General features: G+C 42.6%; 4 protein-coding genes across 6 annotated transcripts in view; 1 reads left to right on the plus strand and 3 right to left on the minus strand.

The window, feature by feature from the left end:
* SLC1A7 (solute carrier family 1 member 7) overlaps positions 1-7,516 on the minus strand; it is a 47,666-nt gene extending 40,150 nt beyond the window's left edge. Inside the window, exons 1-2 of the mRNA XM_058030206.1 lie at positions 7,376-7,516; positions 6,219-6,298 (exon numbers count right to left, since the gene is read on the minus strand). Of these exons, the coding sequence (XP_057886189.1) occupies positions 6,219-6,298; positions 7,376-7,516 (221 nt within the window). The remainder of the gene's footprint in view (positions 1-6,218; positions 6,299-7,375) is intronic.
* Positions 7,517-8,946: 1,430 nt separating this feature from the next.
* Positions 8,947-14,962, plus strand: CPT2 (carnitine palmitoyltransferase 2). The gene is made up of 5 exons (XM_058030033.1): positions 8,947-9,090; positions 9,876-9,956; positions 10,064-10,170; positions 11,778-13,082; positions 13,967-14,962. Exons 1-5 carry the CDS (start codon positions 8,969-8,971, stop codon positions 14,296-14,298), a joined length of 1,947 nt encoding a protein of 648 aa, XP_057886016.1. The 5' UTR covers positions 8,947-8,968; the 3' UTR covers positions 14,299-14,962.
* Positions 14,963-16,052: 1,090 nt separating this feature from the next.
* On the minus strand, positions 16,053-21,775 carry CZIB (CXXC motif containing zinc binding protein). 3 transcript variants are annotated; one of them, XM_058030035.1, is made up of 8 exons: positions 21,614-21,775; positions 21,419-21,492; positions 21,281-21,337; positions 20,491-20,572; positions 20,004-20,035; positions 19,545-19,622; positions 17,108-17,173; positions 16,053-16,361 (listed from the first exon to the last, which is right to left on the minus strand). In XM_058030035.1, the coding sequence occupies exons 1-8, from the start codon at positions 21,621-21,623 to the stop codon at positions 16,284-16,286; spliced, it is 477 nt and encodes a 158-aa protein (XP_057886018.1). In that variant the 5' UTR covers positions 21,624-21,775; the 3' UTR covers positions 16,053-16,283. The 3 variants fall into 3 exon arrangements, with proteins under 3 accessions (XP_057886018.1, XP_057886017.1, XP_057886019.1); XM_058030034.1 differs by having other exon boundaries at positions 21,409-21,492; positions 21,618-21,768; XM_058030036.1 differs by having other exon boundaries at positions 21,618-21,626.
* A 619-nt stretch (positions 21,776-22,394) lies between these two features.
* MAGOH (mago homolog, exon junction complex subunit) lies at positions 22,395-24,181 on the minus strand. Its single transcript, XM_058030038.1, has 5 exons — positions 24,064-24,181; positions 23,895-23,953; positions 23,656-23,766; positions 23,284-23,366; positions 22,395-22,680 (listed from the first exon to the last, which is right to left on the minus strand). The coding sequence occupies exons 1-5, from the start codon at positions 24,149-24,151 to the stop codon at positions 22,581-22,583; spliced, it is 441 nt and encodes a 146-aa protein (XP_057886021.1). The 5' UTR covers positions 24,152-24,181; the 3' UTR covers positions 22,395-22,580.
* Between the last annotated feature and the right edge of the window lie 2,773 nt (positions 24,182-26,954).

Genomic DNA, 26,954 nt, shown 5'->3' on the forward strand with positions numbered 1-26,954 from the left:
CTTGTTCTCGCTGGGGTGAAATGTACTTTTATTGTTATTCACATTACAGTGTTACATGTGACAGGTAGTGCAGAAATGGGACTCTCAGCACTTTATGCTGTCACTCAGGTCCCTCACAGATTTCCCCATACCCACCTCACAGAAGGTTTACCCTCCCCTCTTGGGGAAGGGCTGTTCCCCAGTGCAACAGAGGTGAAACAGAGGGAAAAGTCCACCAGCCAATAATGTGAAGAAAACAAGCCCTGTGTTCCCAAAGCAATTTCATTCTATGGAAAATACTTCTGCCTTGGTACTTCATGGAACATTTTTCTGAGCAGGCTCTTCAGAGACCCAGAGGCAGCTGCTCCTCAGCACCTCACTAGATAATACAGTACATAAATTTGATTGCACTCGATTATAGAACCATGGAATTTTTTAGTTTGGAAAATGCCTCTAAGATCTTTAACCCCAACTGTTCCTTCCCCCAGCACTGCCAGGTCCCTCAAACCATGTCCCCAAGTGCCACATCTACTTGTTTTTTAAATACACCCCAGTCTGGCAGCAGCACAAGGGTAAGAACAGAGCAGCTGGTATGAAGGGGAATAGTTTAACACATACATAGCAGAAAAGACCAAGCCCAGACTGACCAGAACCTTCTGTTATCCACCCTTTCCCTTTTGGTCTTCAGGTAAATTATGTGTCGAGACATGGAAAATACCTCTTAGTACCAGGGGTGTATTAGAAGAAACAGTACTGTACAAATTGTCATTCATGTAAAACCAGTATTACTGAGTAGATTAATTTTGGCTATCCTCTTTATTTAAATATGACCATAACCAGAAAAAAAAAACATAGCCTTTTAGACTATGATTTTCCTTCTGAATGGATATTTTATTGATTTTATCAGACAGTGGTTTATATTCACAGTAAAAGGTTTAAATTGTTAATTGCAGTACAGGTCTTGGAGAGTTTGGGTCAAACTTTTCATCCCTAACAAATTATGATCTTAAGTAGAAAAACAGGTGAACAATCTCCAGTGTGAGGTTTATTGCCAGCTTCATCTGCAGCTGAGAGCAAACAAACAGTGCCCAACACAACCTGCCCAGTCCAGTGGTCAGTTTGGTGTGGCCCCATACAGCCAAACAATGCCAGAATTCCATTAAAACACAATGAGCAATACTTGTCATTGGTGAGATGTTCAAATACCAGTGTGTTCCCCAGTCAGAGAGCTGGGAGAAAAAAGTATGGGAAAAGGATACTAAAAAGAGAAGTTTCTAATTAAATACTGGGCTCTAAGACATGAGTAAGAATCACCAACTCAGGAATGTGAGCAGAAGGATGAAGGATTACCAGAACTGATGGCATTATGGACAGGAATCCCTTTAAAGAAAGACAGTACTATATTTAGAATATTGTATTTAATTAATCAACAAAACCAAAATAGTAACTAATATTTATTATTACACCCAAATGGGCCTTCAAATAAATATGAAATTTTATTAGCATGCACTTGTTTGTAGGCGTAACATACCCAGAAGAACAAGCTCTTTAATTTAAATAGTACGGGTCAAACCAGTTCTTTTCTTTTGACTATAAAAGGGAATAATATTTCTTTAACAGGATCTGCTCACGGAAAAGGATCAAATCTCTGCTACTCAGTATTTCTTAAACATCTAGAAAATGGTTGGTGGTAAATAAATACAGAATGTAATAATATTCCTGAGCTTAAAAAACTAAACTTTTTTTACCAAAGGGAATATAACAAAGCTGTTACAACAGCTAAACAGTTTGAGTCTGACCTGACAATTCTTTTCCCATTCTTACTGCTGGCTGCTAATCAAAGTCTTAGAAAACTCAGCCCTGTATCTTTTTCCAGATAAAAACTTAATCATATAAACAAGGAGGGTGCTGGAGTAAAGGATGCAACTTTCTATTACATATATAGGTAGACATATAGGACAAAGAGAACTCAGCAGGTTCACCTGGTGCAAACCTGCGTAACTCTGGCTTTAGCCTGCTTTTCTGAACAACCAGACACCCGCATTAGAAATGCCTCAACAGTGGTGAATTATTCAATATTATTCTAGTAATACAATATTATTCTTCAAAACTTTGCAGTTGTGACAGATCAGGTTTCAGTACCAGCCTCCACAAAAAGCTTAAGTCAAAGAAGTCATGCTTACTGAAAATCAATTTCTGGCCCACTGGGAAATGATCAGTACAAAGCTGGTAAACATGTGGGGCAGGGAATGGGCACAGAAATGCTCTGAAGGAAGGTGACAGTGTGTGAGTTGTGGCACAGTGCCTGCCAGCACCCCTGGCCCGTGCTGGAGCTGCCACAGACAGGAGCAGGTCAGAGGGTTTACATTGTCTTTAGCAAATGTGAGAAGATATTAAGGGAAAAGTTGAGCCTTTGTTCCTCTCCCATTCTTTCGTATCATGCAGAGCACAAAAACATTGACATCAGATTTGATTACATCAAGCATTTAAGAAGTTGAGAAACTCAAGTGGTGCACAGGTATCTCTGCCAATCAGCTTGTCTGGGAACAGGTGAAGGAATCCAGTATGTGTGTGTGTCTGTGGAAGTTTATAACTAACCCCAGTGAAAGAAAGTGGAAGGTTTATTGTTTTCTGGATAGGGAATGGCACCGGCAGTCCCCGGGATGCGGGAGCCCGGGCAGTGACACCGGCCATCCCCGGGCAGTGGCACCGGCCATCCCCGGGATGCGGGAGCCCGGGCAGTGACACCGGCCATCCCCGGGATGCGGGAGCCCGGGCAGTGGCACCGGCCATCCCCGGGATGCGGGAGCCCGGGCAGTGACACCGGCCATCCCCGGGATGCGGGAGCCCGGGCAGTGACACCGGCCATGCGGGAGCCCGGGCAGTGACACCGGCCATGCGGGAGCCCGGGCAGTGGCACCGGCCATCCCCGGGATGCGGGCGCTCGGTGTCCCGGCAGAGCCGCCCGGTGGCCGCAGGCCGCATTGCGGGGTATCCCGAGCCTCCGGCCGCGCCGGGAATGCCGGAGGGACAAGGAAAGGGCGGGGAACAAACCTGGGCAGCGGGATCTGCATGAGGGCTTTGATAAACACAACTTCAGCACAGGATGTGTAAGATTAGTGCAATACAACAAGGATGCGCAGGGAACTGCGCCTGCTGCTGGAAAACCTGAGATGTGTTGAAGGCTGAAACGTTTTGCGTAAAAGGAGGAAAATACACTGTTTGCATTGTCCCTGTCAAACGAGGATCGAAGCCTCTGTCCCAGAGTGAATCAGGGAACTTCAGAGCTTCTGCAGCTGATCTTTGAGGATTGTTGAGGACATCTCCCTAATGAGCTGCAGTAAGAGCTGGAACAGTGTCTAAATGTGTAATTAAAAATTCAGATTTGGCTCCTATTCTCTCCCAGCTTTCTTAATATTTCCATGCCCAGGTCTAACAGCAGTATCCCATGTTTACACATAAAGTAAGCAGGGTAAACTAGTAACTACAGGCTCTAAAATTTGGTCTTGTAAGGTTCCATTACTGATTATCCCTTGGGCAGACACGAACTGTCAACTATTTGTAATTTTCTTTATCTTTCCAGCATAAGTGTTGTGTGGGTACCTGTTCCCACAACTGAGAAAAGCAAACTCTACACTCAGGGGGTACTGGCAGGTATGAGCAGGGCTAAATCTCAGGCAGAGGATGGGTGCAGTAAATATATACTTATTTCAGAGTTGTTCTGGTGCTATGAAGCTTTTTTTATGTAATCAGATAACTGAAATAATTTCAACCCCCACCCTTAATGAAGGTCCATGCCTCAACAAAAACAAAAGCTCATGCAGGGCGCAGACTGACAGGCTAGTGGGTGATGGTTGCTTTTCCAAGATTTTTCTATCTATGGGAAAAGAAAGAAATAAGACCACAGCTGACAGGAGACATCAGAAATAGGTACTGGAGCTCTGGGATAGAGCAGTTCCAGGAGCAGCAACAAAGTTCAGGAAATAAAGAAATTGTGCTTTGAAGAAATGACCTCCTGTTGTTTTACAGATTTCCTCTGCATCCAAGGAACTTTTAAAATAAACATCATTTAGAGATACCTGACTGTATCATAACTTCCTCATTTCTAATGGATACAATCTGCAAAGTTCTGTTTTAACTCTCTAACAATCAAGAGGTCAAGAGGTGGAATATAAATTTTCAGCCATTTCTGTTTAAGGCTGGATTTCTGCTAGTGGTCTGTAAGTATAAGATTTTTCTAGTCTATTGTCAATTTTCTAACCTATCCAGTTGCTACTTTTTACTTCTCGTACAACCCTTCAAAATAAGCTCTGGACTTGGAAATAGGATAGTTTGCACTATGTCTCTCTTTTAATCTTCCTTTCTCACATCTCCTTTTCTTTACAAGTAATTTCTTCACTTATGTGTTCAAATAAAAACTTGCATTAATTTCAACTAGGAGAGCAATATTTAGAGTTCTTTTTATGGTGCTGTGCTCCTGGCTTTTGTAAACAATATTAGAGAGTAATTTAAAAGATAATTTAAATGCCAGTACTCTGGCAGGACAGGCTGAAGATATTCCAAATCCACAAAGAAATGTAGTTTAAATGTGCATGCAGATTGATAAAAATACAGTACTGGTTTACTGATTTTATGAAATACATGTGTGGAAAACACTGTGCTTGTTATTAAAAACCCCAAAAGACAACCAGCCAAAAATGCCCAAACTGTACAAGAATGTTGTTATATCTGGAGTGGTTTTTTCTTGCAAACCTTGCCATTTCAGTTTGTGCTAGCAGGCACTGCTAGTTTGTTATGCAGGGAGATGGACTCACACTTGCAAGGAGAATGGAACCTCTTTGAAGGTTTGTAAAGTTTCTGTTTTTCCACCTCAGAGGACACAGTGCAGCTGCTGTGACAGTGAGGCTCAGAGCTGTCACATCTCCAGGCAGCTCAGAGCCATCACAGGCTGTGCCAGAGCAGCTCTTTCCTACTGTGCTGCTCTTCCTAACATCTCTGAATATACTGGAGGATCTAAAGGACTGCACATTTTATGGAAGGACACGTAAATCTGCTCCAACCCTTTTCTGTCCTCCTTACTATGTCCCTTCCTCATGTAAGACTCTTGTTTTCTTTGGAAAACTTTCATTTCACCTCTCAAAAAAATCTTCTTGCATGTTTTGTGTTGATGTTCTCTAGATGCAGGGGCCAGGACCAGGTGTGAGTCTATGGTTATAAAACCAGTTTCATGCACAAAGCACTGTGACTCAGCTTTGTTCTGTGAAAAACCATGAGGAGGCAGATGTCAGGGTAGATAATTTAAAAATAAAATTAGTGCTGTTAATCCTGTTCATTTTCAACAACTGTCAGTGATCTGAAAACCAGAAACTTGTTTTTTTCTCATAGTGGAAGATGAGGTCTTGGTGTATGAATTAGGTTTCAGAACTGGAACCAAATATTGCAGTAAGTTTTCCCTCAGTTTTGTTACTTTCCATCTCTTTAATAACTTCCCAGCCTTGGGCACATGAGGGAGTTTTTGGCCATCCAGCTGGTGGTGTTTTGGGACTGCAGTCAGCGGGAAGGCAGTCAAAATTAGGGAAAAGCCTGCCCTAAGTGACACCTTCCCACTGCAAAGGCAGCTGCCATGCACCAGTCAGTTCCAGCACTGAGATCATTAATTCTGCCACTGATAAAGTGCCACCACTAAAGGCTCTATCTTGAACAAATGAAGAAATCACTTTCACTTCCAGCCAAAGCCAGCTATATATTGTTAGTTCACTGGAGACACTGGGTTTTTTCAATATTTATCATACTATAAACACATACAGCACACCTCAGAATACTGCAGGACTCTATGAATTAACTGTGCTTTTTCACTGTATTTGTACAGTGTATTATATCAATTGTTTAGATTTAATGCAGGCTTTTTGATAAAGCGAATTATTTATTCCATATACTTAACTTCTAAGTAGCTTGAAGGAAAGGTCTTCCATTACAAGGGAAAAAGTAAGCAAATTTAAAACCCCCCCATCTCATTAATTGTAAAGCAAATAGTACCTATATGAGGTAGAAATGATGTCTGGCAGAAATGATCCTATCAACTAAAATACATGTTCGTGGCTCCACTATAAATATGAATGTGAGGCAGCTCTGATGCCTCTGGCACCGTCACCTAATTCAGCCACAACCAAACCATTGTGATGACAAATCTCAATTAGAAAACTTCAAAAGTTATTGGAATAATAATTGTCTTCACTTACCTTGAGACAACCAGAGGGAGAATCAGCATTTTCAGCATCCTCATCAGTAACTCACCAGGAAACTGGAAGTAACTAATTTCCTGGAAATACATGGAGAGGTGCTTATTGTTTTGAGCTAAAGACTGGCTGTCTTCACAAGTGCTGCTAGAGCTGTGGGTCAGATAACATTGCTAGAATCTGCACCTTTGGGGCAAAGACAAGGTGGCAAAGATAGCAGGCTTTAAAAGGGAATTTTAAAATTAATTAGATTACATAATGTGTTCTTATTCAATAAACACACGGCATTGTTTGCTCCTTTACAAAGGAAGACAAAAATGAAATGTGCCATCTCTTGGAGACTGTTGTTAACCATTTGCCCTGAAAAATCTCTCCATTCTGCATTTTGTCTGTTTTCCTAGACATGTTTGAAGCTATGGCTTGGACACAAATGATGTTCAGACAGACAGTGGTTTGCAGTAGCGGAGACCAGAATTGGTTTAATTTAGTTGCATTTACTAAATGACTTATATTTTAAACTGAGATTTCTGTTTTGTGCTCAAACAGTGCATTTGTTAGAGCATGTTGTTGTCTAGTCTGTCTGACTGATACAGCAGAAATGAGCACCAGCAAAGGGCTTAGTTGAAGTATGCAGGGGGAGAATTCCCCAAGTGACTTCAGTAACATGTTCTGCTAATGATGAGAAATCTCAAATTTATTAATATGAAACACCATTAGTGCAATATAAACATCTGCACCCCTGTGCATCTGATGCTGAAAAATATTCCCAGTGTTTTCTTTAGCTGAGTATGTTCCAGAATAGTATAAAATGCAATATATTGCTCTACCAGTTTCTGCAGGCCTGTATGAAATGCTACATTTCATCTAGCTTAAATGCCCACTATTATTACCCATACCTGCCACATCCTACTGTGCTCCTGCTGTGCTTCCCAGGAGTCTGAGGGACCAAAACCCTTTGCTAACCTATTGTTTGAGAATGAGTGAAAAGACCCAAAGAACAGCATAGATTGACAAGCAGATGAAACGAAACAATTTTAACACACACTTAGAGGTGACTTTTACCTTCCAGAGCCCACCCTGCAGTTCCCCAAGGTACACATGCCTTCTGTTATGTAAGTCTGGCATTTCCTCTGCAGGGACTCGCTGGGAGCTGCTCTTACCTGCTGGGAGAGGCGCCTGGTCCTCAGGAAGAACCCCAGGAGGCAGCCGATGGTGACGGACAGCACGGAGAGGATGAGCAGCCCGTTCCTTTTACAAACATCCTTGATCCGAGCGAGGATTGCGTCCAGGGCCACCGCCATGCTGTCCTGTCTGCTCTTGGGAGAGGAATCAGCATCCCATGGGGAGAGAATTCACTCGCTCCTCTTGTTGGGGTGCACAGATCTGGCTCTGGATAGATCAGATCAAAGCACTTCCAGTTCTGCTTAGCTGACCCGCAAGGTCACCCCTCTGCCAATAGCCACCAAGCAAGCAGCTGGCATTATTGTTCCAAATTAATACCAACAATCCTATTATCAACTACATCATTAAGAGCCTGGAAGAAGATTAGGGGGCTCTGGAAAATTAGAACAGAATGCAGTAGTATTTCTAAAACAAGACCAGTTCAAAACAAAGTGACAATCCTGGGGGAAAGGCGATGGATTCTTCAGTCTTCCCCAGTTTGGGGTCTGGACACCCAAACCCAGAAAGGCGACCCTGCAAGCCAGCATTCAGCCAGGGAACAGAGCAGGTTTCCCAAAGGGCAGGGCAGGTAACGTTTTGAACAGGACTATCACAGCAGGGCAAGCTAGGTGAAACTGGACTTCATTAATTAAAGCAGGCTTGGTTTTTTTTGTTTTCATTGCCAAAAAAAGGCTGAATGAGCAGCATGAGAGACACGCATCAGACAGGAAATAGCCACAGATTGGAACATGCAAGGACACCTTCTGTCACTGGGCATTTATTATCTTGGAAGTGAAATGATTTCACTTTTCTTCCAACCACTATGTTGATTAGAGTAGGGCCAATTTACTTTCAGAGGATTATCAGCCTAAGCCACAGGGATTGCTTTCCTTTCCTTTGCTGTGTCCGCATTCAATCCCAATGCTGATTTTTATGCTGGTGAGTGTCTGATAAAAATACACCACCATAACCATTCACATGCCACGCTTTCTTGTGAAAGCATTTCTGTAGTTTTTGGTATATTCTGAGATTATTCAATGTTTTTATGGAAAATTTTCCCCACAGTACAACTAGGTTGTGTGTTTATAATATTACATTTTATACCGTGAGCAAGTATTTGTTGCTGCATGCTCATGTGTGAGTGAAAAAAACCTCAGGAGAGATTAAACTGTTCTTTTTGGGGGCAGGATCTCAGTCCTGTGTAGTCAGTAGGACATATGGATACACACACACACAGAAAAAAAAAGCGGAGTGGGAGAAAATAAAAGAAAAAAATACGTGGAGTCCGTATGTTGAACATAAAAACAAGTGGACTGCAGGAAAACAAGAGGATTGCAGAAAATTTTATTAATGAATCAGAACGTTTTATTAGTCTGTATGTAAGAGGACTGATGCTGAACCGCCCCAACACGGTGGTAATTTCGATACTTTTGCAGCATGTATCCGATTGACTTTTGGGATGGAATAACAGAAAAACGGGAGGAGCGGCGGGCGGGGCCCCGGGGAGGGGCGGTGGGCGGGGCCCCGGGGGGAGTGGGCGGGGCTCCGGGAGGAGCGGGCGAGGCCGGGGTCGGTGCGAGCCTGACACCGTCATGGCGGCGCGGCAGCTGCTGAGGGCGGCTCCGGGGCGGCGCGGCTACAGCGGCGCGGGCGCCGCCGAGTTCCTGCACCGCAGCATCGTGCCCACCATGCACTACCAGAAGAGCCTGCCCAGGTACGGCGGGGCCGCCGCTCCGGGGGGACGCGGGCAGGGCGTGGCGGCGGCGGCCCGGGGTGTCCGCTGTGAGGAAAGGGCAGAGGGAACGTCCGGCCCCGGCGCCGCGGTGCGCGGCTCGCTCGGTGCGCGCTGTCTGCAGCGGAGCCGGTTCGGCTTCGCAGGTGTCAGTGTAAGCGGGTTCGGCTTCCCAGGTGTCAGTGTAAGCTTGGTACTTAAACTGTCCCTTGGCGCCCGAACCCCGCGAGTGTAACGGGAGTGTGCTATAGGAAACAAAACTCAGGCTCAGAGGAAGTTGACAAAGATACCGATTAGAAAATTTGTGAGACAGAGATGTCCAGCACCCAGCTGTGAGGGGATGGGGGGCCGAACGGGGCTGGCAGCCGAACCGTTCCTTCTACAGAGCTGCCTCTCCTCGCTGCGGTTCCTGACACAGTATTTCCTGTGAGGGATTAGCTCCATCACTGCAGTACCTTCGTAAAAAGACAGTCAGTTTGGTTTTCTGCCTTATTTCCCAAGAATATTATTGTGTGCTGACTGGTGTCCATCATTCCTTGCTTCTCTTATTCCACAAGAAACTTATGAGGCATTTCAGTATTAGCCAAATTTATGTATAATAGTGTATATAGTATAGTGTGTGTATACATATCTGTATGTATAGTATATATAATAGTATAAGGAAGGATATGGATGAAAGGAGGCAAAGAGAGATGACTGTGTGAGAAACAGGCTTCATTCATACCCTTGCTCATCAAGTGCACATCTCTGTGTTCCACTTCCTGCAGACTGCCAGTTCCCAAGCTAGAAGATACAATTAAGAGATACCTGAATGCCCAGAAACCACTTTTAAATGATGATCAGTTCAGGTATGGACAAACACACATTGCAGTGTCATGTTCTGCTTCAAAACCAAGTGTTAACTTAAGAAATGGGACTTGTGACAACATTTTGACTCTTTTCTTGATTGTTGTAGGAAAACTGAAGAACTTGCTCATGACTTTGAAAAGGGGATTGGAAGAGAGCTGCATGAGCAACTGGTTGCTCAAGACAATCAGAACAAGCATACAAGTTACATCACAGGTTTGTTGGCCTCCTGTGTGTAGGACAAGTCTGTAGGTTGTCATACTTCATAATTGCTCATGATACCATAGGTATTATAGGCTGGAACTTTAAGTAGCCCAGAAACTTGGAATAACCTGCTCTGAACACCCTCTGTGGCTGTATTTGAGCTATTTCAGAGGCTGGTAGAAAGAAGAATGCTCATTATCCAATGTCATCTATTCTGCCAGAATTCTGGGTAGATAGATACTGGAAAAATGGTATTTTTTCATGAGTTTATAAGGTTTAGGTTAAAGAGGAGCTTATTTAGCACTTCCCTTAAGGAAACCGAAGCAATAATTTCCAAATAATTCCACGTTATTTAGCAAGAAAAGTAAACTTTGAGGGAGGGGAGAGGTCACAAAGTATAACTAAGTTTGGGAGGCAGAAGTGATCAGTAGTTGGGACTTAAAAGCCCTTAAAACTACAAAACTATATTCTTTTAAAGAGCCAAAGAAAAGGAGTGACAGAAATAAGAAAATGAGAATAAATAGAAACAAATCAGGAGAGGGAGAGCATATGTATAGATTAGTCTTACTTTTGATTATTACACTTTAGTATTCCTTCCACATACAAGTGTCTGCTCATGAAAGTATTGGATAGTAGCAGAGATGGAAATATTCAACTTCCACTTGAAGTTTCCATGTTGCCCTGTGAATGCACTTCTGTCCTTGCTGTCTGTTCAGACTGCCTGTTAAGGTGTTAGCTGCCACACAGTCTATAGAGAATACCAGATTATTATAGAGAATACCAGATTATTTCACAAAAACTGCTCTTTGGTTTGTTGTATTTTCCTTTCCATTCACTTTGAACAACGTCTTGGGATTTAAGTGGTGGCTTTATGTTGCTCATCAGTGCTAACCAGTATGCTGCTTTTTGTCTATGAATGGTGGAGTGTCTGTATTGTTTTTTGTTCAGTTATTTTTCTTCTTTATGCCTCATAAAAGACCTGTTCCACTTGAAATTGGTTTCTGAAAGAATGTAGAGTTGTTTCCATCCTGGACTTTCAAGTCTGGAGTTAGAAGGCTACGTGTTGATGACAGATGTGGTTTTAAAACTGTAGATGAGTGTTACTTACCTGTGAGCACCTGTAATTAAAATTGTAACTTAGCCTCTGGAACTAGCCATTGCCCTTCTTACAATCTGGGTAGAAGGTTCAGCCTTCTAACCTCAGCAAGATGCACTCATTGATAGAGAGTTGCAGAAATTAATAGTGTAAGAGTAGGTGAAGGCATGAACCACTCCAAATGTGAGGCGTGTGCCAAAATAGAGCTGGGGTGGGGAGCTGCACTCTATGTCCTGGCAGTTAAGGTCTATCATTGAGCCATAAAGAAAACAGGGAGTTGGCCCTTGTTGCTCATGACATGGACACCCTTGACATGGATTATTCCAAACCCTGTATTTTTATGATTAGCCAACACTGTCCTTCTTCATAATGGAGGTTTGGAGAAGCTTTGGGTGAATTATTTCATATGTATGTCTTGCTTAGTGTGTGTGATTCGTGATTACTGTTGGACTACATGAACTTCTTGTCTGACTCAGGAAGCTGCTTTTATGTTCTGACCTCTTTCTCAACTCTCAATTTTCAGGTCCCTGGTTTGACATGTACCTAAAAGCACGTGAGCCTATTCTTTTGAATTTTAATCCATTTATGTCTTTTAAACCTGATCCGAAACCAGAATACAACGATCAGCTCATACGAGCTACGAACATGACTGTTTCTGCCATACGTTTTATGAAGACCTTCAGGGCTGGTTACCTTGAACCAGAGGTTTTTCACCTCAATCCAGAAAAAAGTGACACTAAGCTCTTTAAAAAAATTATCAGATTTGTGCCTTCTTCAATTTCTTGGTTTGGTGCCTACATGGTCAATGCTTACCCCCTAGATATGTCTCAGTACTTCAGGCTTTTCAATTCTACACGGATTCCTAAGCTCAGCAAAGATGAGCTTTATACAGATGAAAAGGCAAGACACTTATTAGTGTTGAGAAATGGAAATTTTTATGTGTTTGATGTTATTGATAGAGATGGAAACATGCTGAAACCCTCAGAAATACATGCACACCTGAAATACATCCTTAGTGACAACAGCCCGGCCCCAGCCTTCCCTCTTGGCTACCTCACCAGTGAAAACCGAAATACATGGGCAGCACTGAGGAAGAATCTACTGGACAATGGCAATGCAGAAGCTCTTCAAAAAGTAGACTCTGCCATGTTTTGTTTAACTTTAGATGATTTTCCCATTAAAGACTTAGTGCACTTGTCCCACACTATGTTGCACGGAGATGGTGCAAACCGCTGGTATGACAAATCCTTTAGTCTTATCATAGCTAAGGATGGCACTGCAGGAATTAATTTTGAGCATTCCTGGGGAGATGGTGTGGCTGTGCTCAGGTTCCAGAATGAGATTTTTAAAGATAGCACCACGACACCAGCCATCAGCCCCCAGTCCCAGCCTGCTTCAGTTGACTCTTCCAGAGCAGTGCAGAAACTTGACTTTAAGTTGAACGATGCCTTAAAAGCAGGGATTACCAAAGCCAAGGAGACATTTGATGCCACTGTAAAATCACTGTCTCTTAACATGATTCAGTTCGAAGAAGGGGGCAAGGAGCTTCTAAAGCAGAAGAAGGTGAGCCCAGATGCTGTGGCTCAGCTGGCCTTCCAGATGGCTTTCCTGCGCCAGTACGACCAGACCGTGGCCACGTACGAGTCCTGCAGCACTGCGGCGTTCAAGCACGGCCGCACGGAGACCATCCGGCCTGCCTCTGTGCACACAAAGAAATGCTCTGAGGCCTTTGTCAAGGGACTCTCCAGTCACAGCACTGGGGAGCTGCAGAGTCTGATAATGGAGTGCTCCAAGTACCACGGCCGTTTGACAAAGGAGGCTGCTATGGGTAAGTGGGAATGCATCAAACTCTCCTCCTTTTGCACTGAAGTGTCTATAAGGTTGCTGTAAGTATTTATAACTCAATATTTTAATGCTGATGGATGTCTAATGTAAACTTGACAAAAGCAGTAGCAGAAGGCTCATTCTCACTCATTTCTTGATAGAGAGGAGTGCCTCTGTGCTTCCTACAGCACCTTTCATGTGTTGAGAAATTTTTGTACTTTAGTTTTTTCCTTAGAGCAGTTGGACTCTTTGAAGATTTACTTAGTGCATGTTGAAGGAGAACTTTGGCTTAAGTCTGAGGAGCTATTGTCTTATCTCTGCAGGGGATAAAGGCTTTAACAATTTCCAAATCAAACTCATCTTTTGGCCATGCTACTCCTGGCATTTTTGTAAATGCTTTCTTTTGAACTGTCCTTCCCAGAAACATTGAAATTGATAGCAGTAAAACTGACTGTTGGATATGATCCCATAGAGTCTAAAATTTGCCTCCTTTTGTTGGTGCAAGATGCTCTTTCTCTTTAGATTAGTAAATTTTAGGGAGTGCTTTTTCTGCATTAAACAACTTGGCTATGTTCAGGTAAATAGTTAATCAAAGAATGTGATGTATTATTAAAATTGTTCAGGTAAATAGTTAATCAAAGAGTGTGATGTATTATTAAAATACTCTGTTAACAGTCACTTTTGTGTACTCTCCTGCTCCTGTTGAGCCTTGTAGTAAAACGAGCAGGCCTCGTTCTCCTAGGACATGGGCATGAAAAGTCTGAAAAATATTTTCTATCAGTACAAAAATAAACTGCAATTGTACAGACCTCCTCTTTTGTGGCTGAGGTGAGTTTGCTTCCCACAGGAGTCAGGCACCTCTCTCACAGCTGTTTTTCCTTCGTGCAGGCCAGGGCTTTGACCGGCACCTGTTCAGCCTGCGCTACCTGGCCTCGTCCAAGGGGCTGCCCCTGCCGGAGTTCTATCAGGACCAGGCCTACGCCCGCCTCAACCACAACATCATTTCCACCAGCACCTTGGTGAGCCCGGCTGTGCAGCTGGGAGGCTTTGGCCCCGTGGTGGCTGATGGCTTTGGAGTGGGGTATCAGGTACAGGATGACTGGATAGGTTGTAATGTTTCCTCTTACCCGGCTAGGAATGGTAAAGAGTACCTTCAGTGTATACACAAGTCACTAGAAGATATCTTTAATGTTTTGAAGGGTAAGAAAATTGGTAGTTAGACATAAAGACATTGGAACACTTTACAGTTGCAGAACAAAATGCAGATTATGTCTAATTGACATACTAATTAATGTTCAGCATGGATGAGACTGCCCAGCCTAACTGGCTTCATGTATCATCACTGAACTTGAATACTGTTAAATTCAGTAGGAAGTGCCTGTTAAATTCAGTAGGAAATGTCTATCCATTTCAAAGAAATCAATTACACACCTTGAATGCATTTCAGGAAATACAGACATTAACTATGTCAAATTAAGTAACAGTTCCATGTGTTCTTAAAACACATAATCTAAAATAAGCATTTTTATTGAGTTAATGAACTTGGAATACCTGTGTTCCATGAATGTTTGGACAGACTACACTACTGTGATACCGCTCTTGAACTGTTTGGTTTTAAAAAAATACATGCAATAATTTTAAACATGGAAGAGTGGTTCAATTTGCACTCTTGCAGTAAGCTTGCTTACTAACTTATCTCTTTAAACTTGAATTTATATCAGAACTGATTGTGCCTCAACTGCTTGAAGCCTTTTCACTATAACAGCTTTTAGAGACACAAAAAATGAAATGGGAGGCTTTAAGAAACCTGCAGTCACCAACTGGGTTGTTGAACTGATTGGAAAAGATTGTATTTTAATAAAGCTGTCTGTTAATAACCACAGAGTTCTTTTATTGCCATCTCTAAATCATACAGCATGGACAGACCCTTTATGAATAGCTCACGTTTCTTACAAAGGTTGGAAAGAAAACTGCTGCAAGCATTCTGCACTCTGGTATGTAGATCTTGAATTCCTGCCTTTTACCCCCTTGATTTCCACTCTTTTTCTTCTGGGAGGCCAAGTCTTTCTGTGGAGCTGAATTGCACAGTGGTGGTGGCTTCTGTCATCTGTGTAGATGCAGCTCGTGTCCCACTGGCATGTATCAACCAAATGTATCAGGAAAGAGCAGGAAAGTCTGAGCACATTGGTTGGATGTGACAGGTCAGGTTCAGAGGCTCAGAAACTACTTCCCTTTGCTCTTCCTTTGGGTATCTCAGCTTCCAGGTTCTCCCAGGGTCTTTTTCATTTAGCACAGTAAGTGTAAGCAATACCCTGTCCTGGAAGTATGAAATAAAGATGTAATGTAGCAGGAAACAATAATCAGACCAAAAGTCTGAATAAAATTCACTAAAGATTGGCTGGGCTTTTTTTTTCCCCCTTTTTGGGTTTGTTTGGTGGGGTTTTTTTGTTTTGTTTTGAAACATGAGACCAGCTGGCAGGATTGTGAATGCACTCGCCAAGGAGTACAAAGTCTGTCTTCACCTAAAAATCAGGTTTACTTAATGACATACTTGGAAAGATAACTTGCTTTTCAGAGGACTGTAACTGTGTAAAATGTCAGCAGCAGTCAGGCTTAGTAGGTGTTCTCAGGAAACTCACCTCAGTCTTTACCAAGAGGGGCAGAAAGCTGCTTAAAGGTGTAGCTGTTCCCTTGAAGAGTTAACACTGCCTTTACTAATGCTTGCAGCCATTTCCTCACGATAGGAGTGCTGAGTGGGAAGACTTTATTTGCTTATGTTAAACAATCAAATGTAGGCACTTCCTGGTGACCAGCTACTAAAACCTACAAGGCTGTAAGTTGTGTAAGCAGTTACTCAGTGCATTAGCTAAGCTACAGCCCACCAGAACCATGTAACTCCCAAACCCCACAGCCTTAAGGCCATGGCACTGTTCAGTCAATATGTGCTATTTTCAGTTTGTACTGAGGCCATCTCCAAGTGCTCCATGGGAAATATTTTATTAGGGCATGGAAAGTACAACTCAGAATGTCGGTCAAAGGTTGAACTCAGTCTTGGAGGTCATTTCCAACCTAAATGATTCTGTCAGCTTAGGTTTCCATTTCTGAATGGCAGCCATGTGAAAAAGTAACTCCAAGGAAGCTGCATATCTGATGTTTACAGCTCCTCCACCAATAACTCTGTCATAATTTGTCACAGGCATGAACTTCAGCATTTTACAAATTTATGGGTAACTTCATAGATTCCAACAGATTCCTTTGTTTTTTCATCATAGTCATTCCAATCCTGTAGGAAATAAGATTTCACACTGTTAGTCACAAAGGACAGAATGCACAGACTGGAATTCAAAGTGGAACTAAACGTTACTCAAAGTTTGGGTCTTAGATATCTGTAGGAAGTTAAATTTTAACACGTCAGAGTAGCAAGCTCAGTAACCTGAAATTAGATGAGCTTCAGTCTCAGTGTTTATATATATATATATATATATATTCTGCTGGGGTTTATTTTCTTATGTAGTCCCCAGCCTGTAGTGGACAAGCAGCAGCCATGGCAGGTGAAAGGATTATCTATCATTTACAATACCCTAGTCAGGTGGGTAAGCAGACAAGCAGATCCCTGCCAAGTAGGATAGGAGGGAACAGATGTGACCTTGAGATTCCTGCTCACACCCAAGAAGATTTGCAAGGTGCCATTATCCTGAGCTATGAAGGACAGTGTCTGTATTACTTTTCAACCTCTCTGTGCACAGGACAATGGGCAGGAATCTTCCTAGACAACCATTTAGTATTCCAGGTTCTTGGTTTCTGGAATTCCTGAGTGACTTAAATCTTTGTCAGCTGCTAAGTTAACAAATCCATACTTCTAAAAGGACACTGTTAGTAATGCTAATTGTTCATACTTTATTCAGTTTCTCTCTCCTTCTGTGGCTTTCCTGTGGCTACAGGAAGATTAAAACCAGTTTAGGGTGTTTATTTTAGAGTAGTGATGTGGGGAGGGCAAGCTAGGTAAGTAGTGAAACTAAGACAACATACCTTTTCTAACAAGTTTATGTCATTGAAAGGTGTGCCAGATTCTGCGCCTTCAGCAGCAAACCCTGCCTGCAAACACATGTGCAGAAAGTTTTGAAATTACATTGTACTGACAAAATAATAAATATGAACATTGAAACATCTAAAGAAAGTAGCTCAGCACAAAAATGTATTGTATTTCTTTTAAATTAGGCAGAAAGAATGGGCAAGCTCTGTATCACTCTGCTCCAGTGATCTGGGCAAGCTCTTTCCTAGTCAGGGGTCAGTATAAGGTTGGGACCCTGCTTGTGCATTGGGAAAATTCAATCCAAGGAACCAGAGTAAAATGAGGGAACACTGCTCCTCTATTTTTCCCAGCAAGAAAAGTATTTCCAACTATTCTAGATAAGAAAGCTTAGTTCCTAAATTTATGTAGCAGCATCCAATTACAATTAATAGCTTTGTGTTCAGAGTCCACAGGCAAAATAGCTTCATAATCCATTGCAAGGAAAGTAATTAAAAATGTGTAAGAAAGCAAATAGTTCTGGCTTGAATACTGGAATCCAAGACACTCCAGAGAAGGAGCAGCTTGTATTGGATTTAGGCACACAAGTGACAAGCAAGCTTTATGTGTAAGGAGGATCAGCTGGCTGAGTGAACAGATTAGTATCCCAAACAAGCATTTCACAGGGGACAGTTCTTCCCTGCCACCACTGCTGCTGTTTTTAAAGAGTGGAGAAAGGACAGCTCTAGGAAGGTGCTCTGGTTTATCTTCCATAGGAACAGCTCTCTCAGTTTAGGGTTCACAGTTACCAAGCTGTACAGTAAGATTTACTAATTTTAAAAGTACATTTAAAAAATCCCAGCCACTTCTGTAGCATGCAGGAAGGTTTCTTACACTGTCAATTCTAACTACAGAATTTTATTAACAAGTGGCTGAAAATCAAAGGTAGCTTCTTCCTGGTTTTCTGCAAGGGATCTAAAATTAAGGTTTATATCAGAAAAACAAAGGATACTTTCTCCTCTCTAACACTCAAATGTTTTGTGGTGGTAGTTGGGATTGTTGGTTTTTTTGATAACTACTATAATTTAAATAAGACATGCAAGCATTAAGCCACTTTAAATTGTCTCCAGGTGTGGTTGTGTTATGTGTACCAAAAATACAGATAAAATACAGTGATTATATGGCCAAATGCCATGTTTAGTGCTAATCAAAAGTGAGATCTAGGGTGGTGCAGAAACCAGGCTGGCTTGGATCATGCCAATATAAAGCAGTTGACAAAATTGTTTGGAACTGCAGAAGTCGCTTGAGCAACAGGAAACTCTCATTTACTGATTAAGGCATCCAAAAATTCACTGAAATACCTCTTCAGGGATTCAAGTGCACCGAACTCAGAATATGAAATTAAAACTTTTGTTACAGCTGTGAAGTCTTTGTTCTGTAATAAAACTGACAGCTAGGATGCAGAGCTATAAACATCTCCTACATTTTGTAGTTTTCCCATGGATTTTTCTTCAAGTACAAATTCCTAAGCCTAGTTGCAAAGCTTTCAAGCAGGAATAAACTAATAACCATTCTGGAATAAAGGAATAACCATTCTTCAAAAAGATGGGACTTCACTTAAATAAAGACTTCCCCCCAGCACACTGCAGCAGGGTTTCTATTTATATCAAATTCTTTGTAGGATCAGCTTTTTTGGGCTGTTTCTTAGCCCAGCATCCCAGTCTGAGAGAAGGATAAGACAGATTTATATTTGTCAGTCTATTTACACCTAATCGGACTGGAATAATGGGTTAAAAATAGCAGGGAGTTAAGTGGCATAGAGCATGACCATGCACAAGAGATGAGTCATTGCAGACTGGCCCTGAAGAATCCTTTAACTCTGAACCTTGAGGTGTGTTCTGCACAGCCTGCAACTGCCAGTGATCTTCAAGCTTTGTCTGCTCAAGCTGCACATGGAAAAATGCCAGTGTTCATCTCCTGTGGCTCTGGTGATGTCAACCCCAAAGAAAATCTGTTTGTATTTTAGAGGACACACACTGAGGTGTGTTCATAACCTGATGACTCTGTAATGCAACAAGGGGCAAGTGGTGCTCGGTCTAATGCTGCACTTTGCCTTTGGGAAAGACTCTCTTTTGCAATGACCTGAGCAGTGAAGACCTCTCAGTGAATTCAGATTAACACTGAGTCACCTGTGAGACAGTTTGAGTACGACTCCAAGCTGTGCTTAGCTTCAGATTTTACTGGCACAGAGAATACCAGTTGTTTGTGTTAGCTCTTGGCAAGGTTTTGCTTTGGTTTTTTTCTTGAGTCAAATGAAAAACTCAAAACAAGGAACTGTGGAAGGATGGGAATCTGGAAAGGTCCAAGATGTTCCAGAACCATTTCAAATAGTGTGTACTTTATCACTCTAGAAGAAGTGCTTTTAAAGACAGAAACAAATCACAAAGAAGAACTCACCTGTGGTTGAAAGTCAACTGGTTCCAGACCTCGGCATTCAAACTCCACAATGGTTTTGAATTTCTCGCTGTCTTCAGCCTGTGATTGAGTCAGAAAACCATCAGTTTCCATCTAACAGAGACAGTGACAAGCATTAGTCTAGGAATGGATTGCTTTCAAGGCAGCATTGTCATCTCTGATGCTCCTAACTAGAATTTCTTTATCTGCCATGAGGAAGACTTTGAAAGGAAACCTAGAGGGGCATTATATAATCACCTCTGATTTGGGTGATATAGTTCTCTGTTGCCTTTTGAAATGTATCAGATCATTCTACACTTGAGGCTGTAAAGAAGTCTACAAGACAATTTCTGTCCAGGGACAAGACCAGCTTTTTGTGCTCTTGAAGGAGGGTGATAAAGCAAAACTCAAAATATTGTTAATGCTTGTTTATCTTTCACATAGAAGAGGAAACAAACTTACATTGTAAGGCTTGATTGTCTGACTTAAAATATCTAAAAAAAAAAGAAATATACAAGTGAGTGGCACTATGTCTTCAGTTTCATTCAGCACAAACCAAGCACCAGGATCTTCTTTCAAAGCAATTTCCTTCTACAAAGCAAAAGAAACACAAGAAATGCAAGGTTTTCCTGCAGCTGGTCTTCAAAAGGCAGAATTCCATTTTTCTCCCTTCTCCTGAGAAGTTTACACTGCACCATTTTTCCGTACCAATGCCACAAAGATTTGCATGCTTTTGTGAAATAACAATACAGATGAGTTTTGTTCATGCAGAAGGCTGGACTCACCAGGAGGCCTTGCTGTCCAGAAAGTGCCTGCTGGGGACTCAAGCACCAGTGCACAAGGGCAGAAATCCCTGGTGAAAGCTCTTTATAAATAGTGTCAAGCAAAAATGGGAACTAAAAGAGAAACTGTGAAATGGATGCTGCCTGGTCAGTGTCCCAGCACGTACCGATGGAGTTCTCCCTGGAGCACAGCTTGCACTTCTGCACCATCGTGGCACTTCCTCGGCCGCCCTTCAGGGGAGCACTGTCCTAAAATCCATGACAAGAGAGACTTTTTATCCACTTCAGCTGAGCCACTGCAAAGGTAAGGTAGTTTTTACAACAACCTTTTTAGCTTTTTAAAAATACTGCAACAAGGCAGCATTTTTCTTAACTACAGAGATTAATAATTCAACAAGTTGAAATTATCAAAGAATAATTCTATTCTAGACTTTAAATAGGGAATAATAGATATTTGTGTCTTATCCATATAGGCATGCTCTACTAATTCTTCAAAATACATTCTTACCATTCAGCTATATGCAACAAAAAGGGATGATTATTGCTAAGAACAGACAAGGATCCCTGACAAATTTCATCCTGCTTTTTCAGCTTCCAAATTAGCTGATTTAGCATGCTTAAATCATATTGATTTACCTAACCTTCTCCAAAAGGATTCCATCAGCATCAGAGAAACAGGCTGTAGAGAAATATGCCTCAACCTTTACAGATATGTTTTTAAAACAGATGTAATACTTTGTTAGCAACGGTTACCATTAAAATGGCACATGTCAATTAACATTCTCCAAATATTAATTTTAATATGGAACATGACAATTTTTTAAATGCATATAGCTATGAAAAAAACCGATCTCATCTGGAGGGTAAGCTGTCACATCCTTGATGCGGTTAAGTGTGTAAGAGGCAGGTTTGTGGTTGCATTTTTGCTGGGAGTTAGGTTACGAGGGACGCACGCACCATCAGCCGCAGGTACTGCCACTTTTCGGAGACTTCACCGCAGTTCCCACATTTCAGCTGGAGAACACAAATCGGAAGTTTGAAAGCTGTCAATAATCAGGGAAACGCTCCCGGCCCCGGCCCCGCACCTTGAGGTACCATCGGAAGTCCTCGCCCTCGGCCCGCAGCCGGGTGATGTTCTCCAGCGTGGCGCGGAGCTGCAGCCCGATCCTCTGCAAGGCAAGCGGCGGAGCGGCGTCAGCCCCGGCCGGCCCGGCTCCCCGCTACGGCCAGGGCCTGCGGGGCTCCGGCCAAGCCTCCCCCTGTCCCCATGGCTTCGGCAAAGGCTCTCACCTACCCCCATGGCCGCACGGATTCCCGGCTATTCCCTGCTATTCCCTGCTCCCGCGGCCGTGCCCTCAGCCAAGATGGCGCCTCCACGCTCCCTGCCCGGCTGGGCCGGCGCGAAGCCGCGTCTGCCCTCAGCCAAGATGGCGGCCGCCACCGCCCCGCGCGCGGGTAGCGGGAGGTGCCTGAAGGGAGGAGAGGAAAAGCGGGAGAGACAGTTTTCAACATTACACATCAATTAATCAATTTTTTTTTTTTTTTTTTTGCAGCGTCTTCTTACAGACCAGACATGTTAAGAGAAAGCAAAAGCGCGGTTTGGCAGCACTGCCATGGCGTCTGCCCTCAGGGCCTGTGGGGGACCCCTCAAAGTCTTTTAACGAATGCTGCACAACAGATGAGCTAGCCTAGATCTAAACTAAATACATTCTAGGTTGCTTTTCAACGAGACAGTCAGTGAAGTTCCTGGATGGCTCCTCAGTCCCCTGTTTGTCTCTGCTCTGGAGGCAAGCGGGTAACCCTGGGCTGGATGAAGGTGCTGTGTGTCTGCTATAACCATTTACCTGTGCAGTCAGATGTTGTTCTTGGCTGGCCAACAAAATACCCAGCTCAGGATGGTAAGAAGAGTTTGCCTTGACAACTGGCAAAAGTTTTCTTTCACAGAGCCAGGCTTCATTCATTTTTCCACTGCTATGTAGAGAAGTGCAGTGTGTGGGTGGTACAAGTGAAGTGACACACTCTGAATGCACCGTTATAAAAGAAGTACTAGAAGTCAGTCTCTCACCACAGCTTAAAAATTAAAAACACAAATCTTACCCATTTATTGAGTCACTGACAGTTTGTAACAACAACAAAATAACAATCAAAAAAATAATCTAAAGTACAAAAGAATTTCAGAAATAATGATGTCTGGAACAGGATCTTCCTTTCCCATCCTTACTGCTGACATTGCAATACAAACTTCAGTTTGTGTGACTTAAATTGGCTTAATCTTGAAGTGGAGTCCAATAAGACTGAAGACAAGACATTTAAGGTCCTGGACCAGGTAATAGAATACTCTCAAGCCTTCTGGATCTCTGCAGTTCACAAAAGAAGGAAGAAAGAGGAAAAAAAATTTAAAAGATTAAAAAAAAATTAAACTGATACTCTTAAAGAACAGGTTATTGAACTAATGTATTAAAAAACCCCAAAGCCTATAGGGGGACTTTTTAGATGTCATCTTAGATTTGTTTAATTCTACACAGATTGATTAAATATTCTGTACTCCAACTGTGAACATTTAAAGTTTTTACAAAATATACATTTTATCATGAAAACAAGTATCAACACCACTTAGGATTTTACCCTCCCCTTCCCCAAAACTGTCAGTCTTTTCAGCTTAGGTGAAATACAGATATCTCGATTCTCCCTAAGAAATTGGCACAATGGCAGCTTAGACTCTGTATGTGTGTAGCAGGGTTCCTACAGCAGGGTCTGCTCTTTGAGTGTGAGAACACAGCCTGCAACACCACAGCTTAAAGGCATTTGGCACATTGTGCTGCAAGACAGAGCACTGGTGCCCCCAGGAGCTGATTCATACTTTGAAACAATATAAAATACATGTACCAAATAATCAGGAAGTTCTAATACAGATTTTTAAATAGAAACAAGGGCAGCATAAACAAAAGCACAGTACGTACTTGGACTGATTTACATCAATGAGGGAACCGATTTTTGATGTGGTAAAGGAGATGTGTTCATCACCAATTACTATCTCAAGTTCCTGAAAAATAAAAGCTTATAAGAACTTACGGCTTCACTGTACCACTTACAGAAATACTTCAGTACTGTGATGGTTTTTATTACAAATTTCTATTACAAAGATATCAAATGCAGCAGGTCTGTGGATCCTATTAGCTTCTACAACTACACAGCCATTGAGGCACTACTCAGGTTATGTTTCCCTTTAAGCTGGAAAAAAATACTGGCTTGAAGAAAAAGTTTAGTTATGCTTCCAAAGAGCTAACACATGAAAATTAAAGATCAATTAGAAGAGACACTATGCACCGTACCTGTCTGCCCACTCTGTCAGGAGGAGGCCACAGAGCATCATCTTCTTTTGTGATTTCACTGTCGTCGATTATTCTCTTCAGTTCTTCCATCACACTCTTGTGCACATAAGCCTGGACACAACATTCCGGCAGAGAAATGAATACAGCCCTGCCCACAGCGCCCCGGCAACGCCAGCCAGCCCTGACCCAGCCCACAGTGCCTTTGGCTGGCACGAGCGCCTCAGCCGCGCTGCCCTCACCTCCTTTCGGATCATCACATCGTTCTTGTAGTTGCTGTTGTTGGCGTAGCGCAGCTTTCCTGCGGGGAGAGGCTGAGCATTAACCCTCGCACTAACCCACGCCGGGGGACCCGCAGCCCGCCCTCAGGGAGCGCGGCCCGCCTCCCCCGGCCCCCGGCCCCGCTCTCACCGTCGGGCCGGAACTCGAACTCGAGGAACTCGTGTCCGAATTTCCCCTTGTGCCCCACATAGTAGCGGAGGTAGAAATCACTCGCCATGGCCTCTCTTCAGAGGATCTGCGTCATCAGAGGGAAGCGGAGCGGCGCCAACGCTCCGACACTCGGCGCCCTTCCCACAGCGGCCGCGGCCGCCCCCTGGCGGGCCGGGGGTGAGGCGGCTCCGTGAGGGGACCGCGGGCCCGTTCCCTCAGCGGGGCTTCACCGGCACCGAGCGGGACACAGCTCAATCCGGCAGGACACGGCCTAAAGCCACTGGGAGATCCCACAGCGACACGAGCCGGTGTCAGGTGAGGCATCGCCGCACACTTTGCTTTTCCCAGGGCAGTCCCAGCGCTCGGCGGCCCCGTGAGGGGAGCAGTTGTTCACTTGTTACTCATAAGATAGCGTTCTAGTGATACTCGGTCATACCAATGAAAGATGACGTGTAAGTGGCCATTTGTGTGTGAGGAGCACTGATGGTTGCATTCAGTGCTGTTACAATAACTTGAATCACACTTGGTTATGTGTGCTCCTTCCAAGTTAGAAGGGGCCCAACCAAAACCATCCAGTTAATATTTTGATTAAGTGGCTGAACAAAGAATCAAGCCCTTGAGCTTGGCATTTTTGGTGCTATTCACTACCCACTGAGCTACTCCTAGAGGAGATGATGGAGGCTCACCATTTGTGCTGATCCCAGAGCTGGTGATGAGTTAATCCCAGAGGCATTTCCTGTTGTCTTTTGTGCACAGAGGGAACAAACACTGTGCATTTATGATTTTAAGGACAATGAACTACAAGGGGCCAAGTTTCTGTCTGCTGAAGCAGCCTCAGTGGGGCTGGTGTGTTGAGATCCCTCACCACAGGTGGCCTGAGGTTTGAGAGTAAATGCACTGGGGCTAAATCCCGCCCTCTTCTGCTTTGGGAACTGCTGAAAGAAGATAGCCAGAGACACATCCTTTTGTAAAATATTCCCTTCTGCAAGGAAAATTCAGAAACACGGTATCTCTTGTGCTTATCACTAGATGGGATGTTTTTTATTGAGGACACAATGGGGGAGGGTGGTTTGCACTGTGGTGGTGTTGGAATTGGGTTTGCACTGATGAACATGATTTCATTTAGATGGTGCTGCCTCACATCCCTTTGCAGGGCTCATGGAGTTCTCTCTGCTTTTCTTAGAGTTATAGCAGGTTTAAATCAGGCAATATTTACTCTTATTCATTGTTTTCACAGCTTTATGCTTGAATACTTTCAGTTGCATTCTTTAGGAATGTCCATTCTATAAAATGTCTAAAAGTTGTCTCTTCAGTAGAAGAGTCCTACTGATACAGAAATAGCCAACCTGTTGCTTTATAACATCTGCAGGTACTACAAAGAAATTAAAACATAACTTTAAAAAAATGTAACATTTGTATTTATACCAGACTGAAGGATTTTTGGCAGAATTATTACCCTTATTTTCTGAACTTGGTTGTCCAATCTAAAGGTAATACCATGTACTGTCTGGTTTGTCCCCAAGTTCAGAGGTTTGGTTTTGTTTGGTTTGGGGAGTTTTTGTGAGAGAATTACTCCACTGTTATTGTCCAAATTATTTATAAGCCTTTTCAGGAATATCAGTGCTTAATGTAAATTTATTTAAATTACTGTGTTGGAAGGAAGAGCAAACTGGCATAGGAGTTATCCCAAGAACCTGCATTTTAATTCCTTCTGGAGGTGTCAACTGCCTTTGAGTTCTCTGTATTAATTCTACCATTTTATGATAAGTGCATACTATATATAGATGAGATAAATTTTTTTTTTTTTTTGCTGTGTGTATATTATGCTTTTTGTCTGAGTGAAATAACTATCATATTTGATGGAGATACAAATGGGTAAAGAATTGCAGCCAGTGTTGTTTGGGTTATCTTGACACATTCACCATCCCAAACATGCTCTGCTTGAATGCATTGGCTTAAGTGTGTGTTTGTGAAAGGCAAAATGTGTGTGCTGTAGTTCTTTTCATTTTGCTTAAAAGCATGTGTAAACAGTGGTTGTTCTGCCTCTGAAGAAAATATCGCTATAAACACCCATTTTTAGCATTGCTTTACATATGATAGAAGGGCTGTAATGTAACAATGTGCATATGGAATCTTAATACTGGTACTGGTTTATAATGGGTTTGGGTTAGGGGGTATTTTTGTTTGGTTTTGAAGAAGAGCAAAATTTACATGATTTTCTCCTCTGACCTATGGGAGTGGGTATCTGTGGGACTTGGAAAAATGGGAGAAATCAGATAAACATGCTTTGAAAATTTCTATTTATTTGGTGTTTTTTCTCATGTCAATAAAAGAGCAGATGGCTTGAATGAATCAATCTACTTTGGATCCATAATTTAACTTGGTTTTAAGATTGCAAGGTTTGTGATTGTTTCTTGAAATAGTTGTATTTCTGCTATTTTATTCTCTTCACTAGAAATGTTGAACACTTTGGGTGACAGAATTTTTTCACAGATTGCAAATAAATCAGGTTGTTTTCTGATACTTTCCATGTGTGTAACTTGTGAAACCATGTTCCAAGCACAGAGAATTTTGTGCAACTCTTTTTCCTTGTGTCTGCAGAGGCTTTAATTCTTACTGACTTTCAAAGAAACTGGTTTGGCTGAGGAAAGTTATGACAATATAATCTCTGAAAGTTAAAAAAATCCCTAAAATATGTGTTCCATAGCATTTAATGTGCTCCATGGTGTGGAGCTTGACTTTGCACACAGATCCTTGTTATGCCTGTGTTATTTTACTTGCTGTGAAGAGAATTTTGTCCTGGTTTTGAAGGATGTGAATTCCTTTGCCTCTGCATTGTGTGAGAGATAATGAGTATGAAAATGCAGCTG

Source organism: Melospiza georgiana, chromosome 9 (assembly GCF_028018845.1).
Source record: "Melospiza georgiana isolate bMelGeo1 chromosome 9, bMelGeo1.pri, whole genome shotgun sequence".
In the NCBI taxonomy this organism is placed as follows: Eukaryota; Metazoa; Chordata; class Aves; order Passeriformes; family Passerellidae; genus Melospiza; species Melospiza georgiana.